Source organism: Spinacia oleracea, chromosome 3, assembly GCF_020520425.1.
Source record: "Spinacia oleracea cultivar Varoflay chromosome 3, BTI_SOV_V1, whole genome shotgun sequence".
Classification (NCBI taxonomy): Eukaryota; Viridiplantae; Streptophyta; class Magnoliopsida; order Caryophyllales; family Amaranthaceae; genus Spinacia; species Spinacia oleracea.
Genome location: NC_079489.1, coordinates 145,295,937 through 145,309,983, shown reverse-complemented (window position 1 = coordinate 145,309,983; position 14,047 = coordinate 145,295,937). Strand labels below are relative to the sequence as shown.

Genomic DNA, 14,047 nt, shown 5'->3' with positions numbered 1-14,047 from the left:
CACTACTATTACTCCTCCTCCTACTCCTGCTGGTAATACTACTGCTACTACTACTCCCACCCCTCCTACTGCTACTGCTACAACTGCTGCGGCTACTGCGGCAGCCGCCACCACCACCACCACTACTATTCCTACTCCTCCTACTCCTACTTTTGCTACTACTGTTAAGTGGGTACTTTCACTTTAAAAAGGAGAGGTAGAGAGTAAGAGAATTACTTCCTCCGTTTCATAAAAATTGCAACACTTTTACTTTTGTCACTATTCATATACTAATTTTTACCATGTATTTTTACTAATTTACAAAATTTGAATGTTATAAGTAAAATGTAGGTGGATAAATTTCATTTGTATATTTTCATAATATTAAATTTGTTAAGATTTAAATAGGAAGAATAATTAGAGATATTTACGGTCAAAGTTGTGTCTTGGCAAACGTGCTAATCAAAGTGTTGCAATTTTTCTGAAACGGAGGAAGTATTAAACGTTATTGGGTCCCATAAAGTGGGTGGGAGGTAATATAATATGAATAAGACATTAACATAAATGGAATAAAGTAAAAGTGAGTGTAGCTTAGGAAAATGCTAATAGAACTTAGGAAAACGGAGGGAGTAATTAGTTATTTGGTTATTCTTATTACTATTATGTTATTATTAATATTATTATTATTATTATTATTATTATTATTATTACTATTATATATTACTCCCTCCGTTCTTGTTTATTAGTTCCCTTTCCGTATTGGGATGTTTTTTTAGGACTTTTTGGTATTTACTACCTTGAAAATACACCACTTTTGTATTTACTATCTTATGAAAATTTTATTTTAAATTACTACCTTAAAGTTCCAATTTATTTTTATTTACTACCACTTTACAGTTTTCTCATTTTAAAATTGAGATATCTCTTTCTTTTCTTAATCATTTTAAGTGATTCAAAGCCAATTCTTCTCATTTATATGTAAGGATTCCATAGGGATCTTGCTTTTAAAATTTTGTAAAAGGTAAAACGAATTAAATATTATTTGTAAAAGTTTAAAATATATATAAATTATCAAACGAATTGTTTTGAAATGTCGTTCTCAATGAAATCCCTATAGAGCAAGGATAATAATGAACTTTGAATCACATTAAACGATTAAGAAACGAAAGAGATATCTTAATTTTAAAATGAGAAAACTGTAAAGTGGTAGTAAATAAAAAACAAATTGGAATTTTAAGGTAGTAATTTAAAATAAAATTTAATAAGGTAGTAAATAAAAAAAGTGGTGTATTTTTAAGGTATTTCCTTTTTTTTATTAGTCCTTTTTAAAACCTTTCCTTATTTGTTTAACAAATATTCTCCTTTTACCCTTATATTTCAATTGTATTTTCCTTTTCGTCCCAAATAAATATGCAAGGGACCCTTTTCTAATTTAACAACACTAAACACTCCACTTACCCATATTTTCTTAATTTTTTCTCTCTCCTACCCACATGGGTGAGATTCTTTAGAGATTCACATGCAAGGAGGTCTTTTAGTGGATTGCTCAATATTCCATAAGGGACTAATAAACAAGAACGGATGGAGTATCATTTATCATTATGATTTATTATTAATTATTATTATTTTATTACTCCCTCCGTCCCTTAATACTCGCTCCGGTTAGACCGGCACAGAGTTTTAGGCAATTTAAGTGACATATTAATTTATTAGGTGGTAGTTGATAGTGCCATAGTGGGTATTTTTTAAATATAGTTATTGGGAAATTTGTTAAATAAATGGGTGGGGGTGGGGGTGGGGGTGGGGGTGGGGTTGGATGGGATTTTTTAATGTTTCTTTTAGGAAGTAGGAATATATGTGGGTCCATGTTAAGTGAGAGAAGTGATATAATATTAGTTGAAGTATGTCATTTATAGAAAAGGAGCGAGTACTAAGGGACGGCTTTATAAAAAAAGCGGCGCGAGTATTAAAGAACGGAGGTAGTATTATTTTATGATTATAATTATTTATTACTTGTTATTATTACAATTTGTCATTTGTTACTCCCTCCAGTTTCCCGAATTATCGTTCTTCTATGTTCTTCGCAATGTGAATCTTTTCCTTTTTTGGCAAATTTTTTTCCCTAAAATACCGTCATTTTACAGTTAATTTTCCTACCATATCCTACCTTTGTTCCATTCATCTACCCACTTATTCTCATTGATTTCCCCACCCACCTTATTTTATTCATTATTCCCACTTACTTACTTTCTTTATTCACTTCTCTCTTTCATTTATTCTTAAAATAAATCTTTCCAATTGTTCCCTCCTCTATTCCTTTTCTCCTCCGTTCAACAAGATCTGCCAGAGAGCTACAAAATCTGCCAGAGAGCTACAAAAAGACTACAGTACTTGATGTACACTACATATTGAACCCGGTCAATGCAGTGAGGTCTTCAGGACCATTTTACGTATGCCTTATGTGATAACGACATAGAGAATTAGGTATGAATGAACAGAGCTAAAGAAAATTAATAACAGAGCATCAAGTAAGAACGCCTCTCATGCTTTTATTTTGAGGAAAAGAAAATCCTCTTGACTTTTGGACCCTAATACCGAGATAAGCAACACCCAATTATATGCAAATAACGAGGCCTCACCTTGCGCAATTTATCCAGAGCACCACTTGTATCAAAGGTCTCATTCCCTTGGGCATCCATTGTAACAGCAGCAAGTTTTGCCAAGGTAACACCGCAAGCAAAAGGATGTCCACAATTACTGGCAGCACAAACGAAATACATAAATATTGATAAAAGATACTAGTCTTAAAATTGAAAGAAAGTATTTTCCTTTTCAAAATGTTTATGTACCTTACAGTATCCTCATATCTGATATGAACATTGCTAATTGTGATTTTAAGATTTCCAATGATGGTGGCTATAAGAGAGCCAAGCCAAGAATTTCCTGAAGCTTGCTGGAAAACACAAATTGTCACCCAAAATGAAAAAGGCCATGGATAAAACTACATGAAGCTACAAGATGGTCAACACGCCTTAAAAAAGAGCTCTTACTAACAATAGCAAAACTAATTTGTTTGTTTCACCTTATGTTAACTTATATTGACTTATCTTAGAAAAAATATATTCAAAAAAGTACAGACAAAACCAGACAAATAAGTTGAAATATGTCTTTACTCTTTACTGACAATTTAACACACAAATAAGTTCTTTTTGAACAAAGTAAGTTCAGATAAGTCGTTTCAGTCAAATCAGGTGTCCACCTAAATGTATAACAATCCTTAACAAAAAAAAAACAAAGATCCCATTCCCAATCAACTCCATGAAAAGAGAATGGACATTAGAAGAAGGAAGCCAAAAATAGATTTAAAATGTCGAAACTCGAAAGCTATTCAAATGCACAAAGAGATTTTATAGACAAAATCATATGAAGCATGCCAGAAAATTCAAGTTAACATGGCTGATTAATGAAAGCAGGTAGAGAAAGTATAATCTAACACAAATATATTTTAATGGCCAATATATAGGGTTGGGGGCATACACTTCCAAGCTTTGACCTAGACATTGCTTCAAGAGTTGCTGCCTCAGTTTCCTGCACAAGACAGAACAAGCATACAGATGTTAAATTCAAATACTCCCTTCAGCTAAAAGTGAAGTGACAAGATTTTTTAAAATATCTAAAAGAGTAGTCATCGTTCCTAATATTGTACTTTCTGCTGTTCCATAATACTCTCGACACTTATCATATTCATGACACATACTAAAGGAGATAAGTTGTTTGGTTATCAATTGTTGTTTTATAGAAATTGTAGATGTGATAGGAGTTAGTGGGCATTTTTTTATTGAATGAAAGCGAGTTTGGGACCCTGACTTTTTAGTAATAAAAGAGACAGGTAATTAAATTTTTGTGGGATCATTTCAAAAATACAAGTGCAAAGAGCATTCTGCAAGAGAAAAAAAAAAGGGAAATGTAAAATATTCTATGACGGAGGGAGTAATAATTCATAAATAAATAGAATTCCCATAAAAGATCTCTACTTAGATTACAAGATGGAAAGAGGGTCCTATTATATAACAAAAGGTCATGTACTAAAAAATTCAGATCTAGTACTGTAGTTAAATTAGTCCCCCGCCCAAAGGAGGCAACAATAACGACACAATGGTTAGCACCAGCATTTATACACAGGGTTAAAACAAGCAACTTCCAGTATATCCTGTGCTGAAAACAAGCAGCGACAACTTGGAGTAATTACTGGGACTGATGGCACTATAAACAACCCCATTGCAATGAATGTATATGCTAGAGGAACAAAGTGAAAGCACAGTAGTCTAGTATACTTTAGTTCTCTAACGATGGAATCTTTATTTTTTTAGCCATCAGTGAGGAAGACAAAAGATGGGAAAAAGGTACAGAAGGCCAATACACAAACTCCATGAACTGGGCTGCCAATTTGGTGCATCTCCAAATAAATTGATGTTTATAGTAACTATCAGTATCATCCATCTTCAGAACAGCGGATATGCTATGAAGGGTTAACTAACCTTATGAATTGACACATACACCAACATTTTTTGAGATGTAGCAAGATCTTAAAGATGTAACCAAAGTCAAAGAGTTCATGCGAGAATTAACAAAAAAAGAAAACATGTGGAAATAAATAAAACACAAATTACATACTGATCCAAAACTGCAGTATGTTACCATGAGTTATGAGATGTCGGAAATTGTCAAGTTGCAAACTCTATTTCCTATTCATTTGCATTGAATGGGGTTTGAATAAGAGAGTTCAATCCAACTGAATACAGCACTGTCTCGGTGTCACCCTAAACTCAGGAAACAGAAGACCAATTCCAGTTTTACCTAATCTGCCGTGTGCTTTAATTTGCGGAACGAGCACACTGAACACCATTCGATACCTAATTACTTTAAATTAACCCAAAAGAATTCCACGTTCCAATACGCAATTTGCGGGGGTGAACCAGTGTATTAGGTAACACTGCCCCATTCTAACTAATTTGCAACTAAGTGACCGAGGAGACCGATCTCCATAAGTAGAACAGAGAAGAGAAAATTGTCTAAGATACCCAACTAAGAGCATCAACCAAATCACAAAGCAAAAAGAATTACAAAGTATATCTAGAGACTGGATTTCATATCAAAAAACCAATGTCAGACATTGTTAGCGACTATAAGTAACCAACAAACAGCATAGACCAAATCACGAAGCAAAAACAAATATTTCTAGAGAGTAGAGACTGGATTTCCTATCAAATAACCACTGTCAGCCAATGATAACGAGCACATGGATACGCACCTCAATCTGATGAAGTTTATCTTGAAAGAGTCTATCTCTGTCCTCTTCCTACAAGTTAAAAGTTTTAAAAAGAAACTGAAATTAAAAGTATCACTGGAAAAGGAGTAATAGCTCTGAAACTAAGGATGGGAACTCCCCATCTAAGTCAATTACAAGCAGAGAGCAACATTTCTGTAAAAAGAGGCAGATATCCTACCTTGAGTGTCCGTCCATCAGGTGCTGGATAAGCAAGAACAAATACACGATCGATAAGAACAATCACAGGTTCTTTGCCAAGGCTTTTCCAAGGAACCTATAAGGAAGTGAAGTTAACAAGTTTCCAAAGAACAAGCCATGAGGTACTTTCAAAGCCAATCAATCAGAATATGTCAGAACATACAGAATCAGTTAAACCTTTGTTAGTTAGGTAATTAACCTTTACACCAACTTGGGAGGTCATTTATGAATCTTTAGTGTGTTTAGCAAGGAACCAGCACTTTGTACTAAATTTCTTGACCGTAATTGTTGTGAAGCCCTTTTCCTGATATCAACTTAGGGGTGTGCAAGAACACCATAGCCTTTTAACTCAAAAGACTGGTCCTTCTCTAAGGTTAACTAACCAAACCATTAATGAAAAACACTCAGGTACACTATAACGGGAAAAGGGTGGTTATCAGTAACGGTCAGTCAGACACGGTATTTCGTAAAACGGTAGTTTGGTAAGGAGAAAGTCATCCTAAACTTTACTTGATTTTGACTTTTAATTAAATAAAGCACACATCCTAAAGCTTGCTTCTTTACTTGGGGGCTTAGGCGGCTGTCAAAGATAAGATCCCAACTCAGGATGTTCTTTTTATTTTGCAAAAACAATTCAGAAAGGGCAATACAGGAGGACAAGGTGCCCTCGCAAAGAAACTCAAAAAAAGTTACAGATTAGCCCAATTCCTCTGCATCTCCAATACCACGCAAGATACCAACATCCTTAAAATTGCAAGCTATTGTAGTATATCTTTAGGAGGAAGAGAAGGATGTAATTTGTCTTAACAATCACAGGGTCTATAGCGCTTTTGTCCTTCGGTTTTTCCCATTGGCATTTATCTTTAGCCTTGTCAGAAGGATGCTCTTGCATCATCATCATTATCATTACCCCATTGCCTCAAAAAGGTTCCCGCAAGAAGCGGGGTAAGGGGGGGTCGGGTGTACGCAACCTTACCCCTGCATTTGCAGAGAGGTTGTTTCCAATTGACCCAAAAGCGGTAACGGGACGACAACGGGAACGAATGAAACCTACGTAATTTTGAAGGTATAGACTCCCCTCATCAAGTTTTTAACTTTTAATTTCCTATTTTAGGCTTTTGTATAGGTGCAGACTATTATTGAACCTTATTGAACCTCCCCTCGTCTAAGGTACTGCTACTCAAAGAATAAGGTAACCTGACTTACCAGATTCAGATTCATATACCGAAGGCTTTCCATGTTGATAAAACAAAAATGCAAGACATTATGGTATATAGAAGAGTGGCAGCAGAAACCTAGATGCTGACTGGAATCATAACGTGTACTTTTCCAATTTCGCACTTACTTCCTTTTCTAATATGATACTTCCTCCGTTTCTAAATAGTTGCACCGTTACTGATTTTCTAAATGGCACAATATTTAAGAAACAAGAAAGAGAGTGTTATAAAGACTACTATAAACTTGACCACCTAACTTACAAAAACCAACCCTGCCATTTTGCACTGTCACAAAACCAAACCACCGCCACCCACTACCACAATTCCACTACTGCCATTTCACCACTACAGTAACTCATCAATGCAAAATTTTACCCACCACCAAAAACATCAAATTCAGAGAAAACGTAAAACTCATATGAAAAGACTAGATAAATAATTAAATTCATCATCTCTTCGTACAAAAAAAGAAACAAAATCAAATTCCTCAAATTTCCTGGATTAGGCCTAAAAGGTTGTTAAGGGGAGAAGATGGAGAAAGGAGAAGACGGAGAAGCAAGATGGCTTGAGGTTAGAATTGCAGACATGATTAGGGTTGATTATTTATTGGAGCCAACAGCACCATCACCAAATCTGAAAAACCAATTTACCCACTCAAATTCTTCCTTATTTGAAGCAAATAAATTAGATTACTTATACCAAAAAAAAGTACATGTAACAAACTTTTGGCCTTTCACTAGCTCAGCTTACCCCTACCACCTATCCCCCACTTTATTCCTGACGTATATCACTTCCGTCTAAATTCGAATATCAACACCTAGCAATCTTTTGACCCTACTGGCCATAATTTTCTTTCAATAAAGAATATAAAAGGAGAAGTAATTCTATAAGCACTAGCAAAGTAATAAGCAACTGTAGAAGCAATACAAAAGAAAAACAAAAGTTCTATAGGGAAAAAGAACAAGAAGATTCTACAATCAACATATAGTAACGGTTGAAGGAAACAAGAATATATATAACGGTAACAAAATCAGCTGATCCCCCACAGGATTATATTCATTACCTTTAGTGTAATGGTGCCAATGAAACCAGCTTTTACCGTAACAGGAAGCTTAAGCGAGTTCAACGCTTCTGCCTTCAACTTTAAATCTTTAAGAACAACATCACCTGAGAGCACAAAGAATATATAAATCAAAACCAAGACAGAAATCGAGCACAAACAGTTTGATGTGAACAGAAGATAGCCCATACGCTATCGAGCATACTTATCAAACAATTAAACAAATTTACGCCAAGCAAAGAACTTAAAAATCTTGCATAAAAAATGCTACTTCAAGTGAAGAAAGCTACCATTTAAGCTGTCAAATTAAATATGGACTTGAGCACAGCAACAAGGTCATAGGATTTCTCTAGAGATAGTCTCTCCAACCAAAAGGTGATAGACATGTATTTCTTTCCTATCCTTGTTCATGAAATTAACAAGTGCAGAAAGTCCAGCGGCAAGGCGGAAGAACGAGATGCCTTTTAACACACACAAATACCAATAAATCACAAAAGTTGTCTCACACCACCTAAATCACATACATGTTGTAGATCATCTGTTCATTGTGAAGAAGTGTCTACTTACAACAACAGATTAAAGGAAATAGGAAAAAGGATTTGCATGATGGAAGTGCTAACTTTTATGAAAATGTTCAAGAACTATTACAGGAATCCTAGCTATCCTACAGTCGGCAAAAAGAATATCTTTTTTTTTAACATTAAATGTTTTTGTATTGTCAACATAACTTCCCTGTCCCTTAACTGTATGCGTGGGGGTGAAAGGAAAAGATGCACAAATTAAAACATTAACAAACCTTTCCAAACGCTGACTCTTAAAGCCTCTAAGGAAAGTCCATGGACATATTCGCCTAAATATCTTTTAAGCAACTGCAGTACCTGTAAGCAGATTATGCCAACATGTCACATTAGTATATATTTATATATATAACATTTTTAAAAACAGAAATCTAATAACAAAGGTTAAGGCACAGAGAATAAGAAATCATAAAACTCAAATCTAAACATAACATGACTGAAAACTACACCCTGAAGCTCCTATACAGATCACTATAGTGGCAAAAAGAATCACTTTTTCCGAAAGAAGCCTTGAACCAGTTTATTTTTTTTTCAAAAACATGATATCGCAACTCACGCAACTGTACAACTTCAAAAGGATCTAACTTGCAAATATTTCAAAAGATTTGATAAATGCAACCAAGACCTTAGCTTAACCTCACAATAAAACAATAAATGGCTACTCGTCTCTTCTCCCTCAATCCACGACACGCCCATCAAGAGAGGTTGCCTTCAAATTTATAGGCTGTGCAAATTTCCATCAAATGAGTTTACAAAAGAAATTGTCCTAACAAAGCCTTTCAAATCACTTTAAAAATGCAGAAGAACTTGGAGAGGTGTTTCTACGAGGAATTTATAAAATAGTAGAAAAAACTTCAACTAAGAATCTTTGAGCTCCTATTCAAGTAGATACCTGCTCAAATAGATATTCGAAGATGAAGTATATGTTTTCACTTGAGGACTCAGAACTTCTGTTTTTAAGTGGACGATAGAAAAAAGAGGATAATTAAAAGGTAAGAACTAAGAATAGGGGTCGATGAAAAATTGTACATAGTAGCACCTAATGGAGTCAGCAAATCAACATTGATGGGAAACTGACTAATAGCCAAAAAAAATACATTGATGGAAAAATGACTAATAGCCAAAAAAAATACATTGGTGGAAAAATGACTAATAGCCAAAAAAATAGCAAGCAAAGGCTCCTCTAATACCCCATTCACAAAGGTTCATGAGAAAATAAAGCATCAAGAACCTTATGTGCTAAAGAAAGCATATATAAGATCATAATAAAGCACAGAAAGTAGAAATTCCCAAGAAATCCCTCATGAAACATTAAAAAATACAACCAACCTCAAAAAACCCAGAACAGCAATCACTCATTTTAGTGAATGTAGGGGAGGAAACGGAAGTAAAGGATATAAGAAGGAATTGAAAGAAATGTGTTTGTTCCACATACTCCACTTCTCAACTAATCTCTTCCAACCTCTTAGAGAATCTCTCAGCCACGGAACCTGAAACCTATGCACATGGGCATGCAACCCCCCCACCCCCCCCTGGAAAGCTAAGAATGACAAAGAATATCCCCTAGTTTAAGGCCTTCCAAACCTCAAAATATCTCTGACTACACTTTACACCCTTAAACTGACACTGAGAATGAAGCCGTCTCAAGGTAACTTCAAACAAGACTCCTTCAGCTAACTCCAAAGTTATTCTGCTCTTGTGATCTAATGCAAGAAACCCCAAAAGAGTATGTTATGCACTTTCTCAAATTTATGCCTTTCGGAACCACCTTTTACCACATCGTGAACCACCTTATTGCTATAAAGTATTCAACTCAAATTTGAGCGTCACTGGCAACAATTACTTTTTTTGGATAGCCACTAAGCACAATACTGAGTGCAGGAGAGAACTTTAGCCAAAGTCGCTGAAACTTATGAGAACACTGATGGACAGAAATCTCTGCCTTATTCAAGCAATCCTACCTCAAAATGAGAACCATAAAGTCAAGAATAATTCATGGTCTCGTCTACAAAATCTAGATTTCTAGAATGGAGATGGGCATAATGAAGTACAAGATCAAACAATACAAGAGGCTCAAAAAAAAACTTGAATGCTTGAGAGTTGAGACAACAACACTTAACCACCAACAAATTCTATTTCCAGTCTCAGAGCAGCATAAATCACTAGAAGACATCTTCCACTCTCAATCAAACCATTTATCATTGAACTTTCTTTTCAAAGCTACCAACACATTTTCACTTTGATTGAACCCAACCAAACCGGTGCTAAAACTAGTTTCATAAAATGATGTATAACAAAGAAAAGTTCCGGACAAACACTTGGAACTTGCAAGTAACAAAGAAAAGTTTCACTAACCAATGCCGACGAGGCAACGAATAGTAGATGTGTAACCTAAAAGGACACTCCTACACTAAACTCAGCAGTAATTTAATTATATCTCTGCATCCGGAATAAAAATCAAAACTTCCTCTTGCTCCGCATTACTAATTAAAGTCAAATTCAAACACGCCTTTACACAAACTCTGTCTTCTACAGACAATATCATTATAATCATCCGCTACCTGTTCGCCTAATATCACATTAGGTATCTTCTTACTTACATCCTATGATCGCAGTTCAAAAATGAAACGAGTTGAATGGTAGTAACTCATGGAAAACACAGAAATACAGCAGAGATGAAATTCCGAACATAAGTTAAACCTCTCTCTTACTTCTGCATTACTAACAAAATATCAAAATCAAACACGCCTTAACAAAAACTCAGTCATCATCATCAGGCGAACACTCAAACAATCTCGTTAATTTGATTCTTCGTCCAAACAATCCGCATCCTAATTTCGCCTAAATCACTAACTAATTAAACACATTTGGAATTTACTTAACATATGATCACTATTAAAACGAAACGAATATGAAAAAATGTAAAATAAAGCAGAAATTACTTACATGCGCTTCAAACATGGTGACTCCTGACCAATCGACGACGAAATCAGCGATCAAACTATGAACATGTCATCAAATTTCAGCCGCAAAATCGAATATTCTGGAAACGCTACACCAATGAGAGAAGAATTTACAGGTAAACCCTAAGAAATTACATTTGCAGAACGAGAACAAAAAAAAATGGCGTAGCTTAGTGAAAAATGGAAAGAGAGAAAGATGGGAGAAAAATGTAGAGATGCAATAAACAACCGTCTTTTGTTGTTGTTGTTGTTGTGAGTGTGTGGTACTTTAATTTTGTGATTTCCTTTTTGTTCTCTTCTTCCTTTATATTTTTCTGGTTATTGAAATCGTGCGCTCCTTCGATCTCGGTCTTTCTCTTTCCTCCTACAGCTGCGGTGAATCGGTGATAGCCGTGAGATGGTCGTTGGTAGAGCCGCATTGAAGCTTACTCTAACCTTTTAGGCTCTAACAGTCTAACAGCTGGTGTCAACATCAGGTGTGTCACCTCAACGTGTGGTAGTCTGGTAGACCCTTCTCATTTTGTCAATTAATAAATCTAGATATTTAGGTATCGACTATCGTATCCGTATGAGTTTAGTATTCCCCTTTTCTTATCGAGGTTGCTTTTCTTACCGATTAGGCTATGTTAGTTCAATTGAATTTTACAGAAACTAGTTGTTGGCCCGCGCGCTATCGCGCACGGTCCCCCAAGATAGTAAAATATAATTAGTGAAATTAATAGCTTAATTATTTTAGCTAAAGTATCTCACTTGTAGTTGGTTAATGTAATTCAAATTTTTATTTGAAAAGGAAGTAATACATGTATCAGCTATAATAAATGCTTATGTAATACATTTGTTTGATGTTTGCTAAAAAAATAGGACGTAGTAGAATACAAATACTTTATTAAAAAGGCTACATATTCTTCTTTTTAACACATTATTACAAAACATTATACTCCAAATCATATAATGTTTAGCTATAATTACAATAATAGAATTTACAAGAGAATTTGTCATTCTGACACTCCTTTACAAAGAGTTTGATAACCATTACTTGTGACAAGCCAACTTGGCCTAACCTAAAAGGCTAAAATGACTTATTTGAAACCTGCATATCTAGATAACTTGATAAGTATCAACTCAAGAGACAACAATAACATATATAAATAAATACATCTGAATAACTTCCACAATATTCTGGTAATGGTGCACTTAAACATCTGGGGCATAATATTTGCACAGTCGGATCCCCATATGCCATAAAACGTGCCCATATGTGTTGTTGTAAATTGGTCGAAGAACCATTGACCTCTTTCTTAATTTGTCCATTTCCATTATCTTTCTGTAGAAAAGAATTATACAAATCAGTTTATTTGGAGCATATAGATGTGCATATAGATAAATAATGAAATTATCAACTTAATAATTCAATTTTTCATAATGTGAATATAGATAAATACTGAAATTATCAACTTAATAATTTCTTCTGATATTAATCAAGTTAATTTCTTATTTTTACACACCTAAAAGCAAGGACGAATAAAAAATATCAACAAGAGTTAATCACTTAAACCTATAAACTATATTGTTGCGAAGAAGTGAAGGTCTCTCATTCTAAACTCAAAATGCATTCTTCCTAACTAAAAACAGAAAAATACTTCAAGTACAAGAAAGATCACACTTGTAGAAGGTTCTTACATATAATTATATTGTTATTCATGTACATACATAGTACAAATTTCTTACACATAACTACATGCAGCATAAGCAATCCAGATTCCAGATGCGGCTGTCATGCCCACCCCACTTCTGCATGCCGCTGCTTGTTTCCTCCACCTGTATAACAGTCATGACTGTTTTCTATTGCGAATGTTTTTGCATAATTAAGAATTTAAGATGCATGAAGTTTTGTTCAAAAGTAAGCAGCCTCAACTCTTTTATGAAGTATATTATCAGAATACTCTAAATGGCATAGTACTAAGAGCAAACCAAACTACAAAAATAAACCAGGACAAAGTAACTCAAATCTCTATCCTCATCTCTTTATTACAATTTGTTTTGTAAAGGATGAAGAGTATAATGATTGTCTGTAATATGTTTCCATCTATCATGCCCCCCTATAAGCCTTGTCATTGATGGATCCATATTTCAGAAAATGGGATATGTACAAATGGAAAGGAATATATATATATATATATATATATATATATATATATATATATATATATATATATATATATATATATATATATATATATATATATATATATATATATATATATATATATATATATATATATATATATATATAAATTAAATAATATTCAGTACCATTACTCCAAAATTTTGCTACATAGCCGATAATGTATCCAAGAGGTAGCTCAAAAGCATAATAGCAGACCAAATTTATATTTGCCAAAGTTGCTTGTCACCCCCCTCCAATGGCAACTCCTACAAATATCATAAAAAACTAATTATTTAACCATGAAGTACTAAAGTACAGGGTGTTCAAGAGTCTATCTATCAGTTGCACGTCGATAGAAAGGAAAAAAAAGGCAAAAACATAGCAGGAATTGCAGAAAATGACAGGCTGAACATTGTTAAGAACCATTGTCACACCAAGAAGCCAGGATAAGTTAGCAGTTGCTTGTTGCAATTCCTTGCCGTTAGTGTAAATAACGGCAAATAGTCTCTAGCAACGAGGATAAGGGCCATGCACAAAAGGCCGATGAGGAGAGAGT

At 34.4% G+C, this 14,047-nt stretch overlaps 1 protein-coding gene across 2 annotated transcripts in view; it reads right to left on the bottom strand.

The window, feature by feature from the left end:
• LOC110795528 (uncharacterized) overlaps positions 1-11,749 on the bottom strand; it is a 66,849-nt gene extending 55,100 nt beyond the window's left edge. Inside the window, exons 1-9 of one of the 2 annotated variants that reach the window (XM_022000539.2) lie at positions 11,554-11,749; positions 11,308-11,413; positions 8,580-8,661; positions 7,787-7,890; positions 5,487-5,582; positions 5,291-5,338; positions 3,517-3,567; positions 2,829-2,932; positions 2,619-2,736 (exon numbers count right to left, since the gene is read on the bottom strand). In XM_022000539.2, the coding sequence (XP_021856231.2) occupies positions 2,619-2,736; positions 2,829-2,932; positions 3,517-3,567; positions 5,291-5,338; positions 5,487-5,582; positions 7,787-7,890; positions 8,580-8,661; positions 11,308-11,322 (618 nt within the window). In that variant the 5' untranslated portion in view covers positions 11,323-11,413; positions 11,554-11,749. Of the gene's footprint in view, positions 1-2,618; positions 2,737-2,828; positions 2,933-3,516; positions 3,568-5,290; positions 5,339-5,486; positions 5,583-7,786; positions 7,891-8,579; positions 8,662-11,307 lie in introns of both variants that reach the window. The other variant, XM_056840880.1, reaches the window with a different exon arrangement.
• Positions 11,750-14,047: the final 2,298 nt, after the last annotated feature.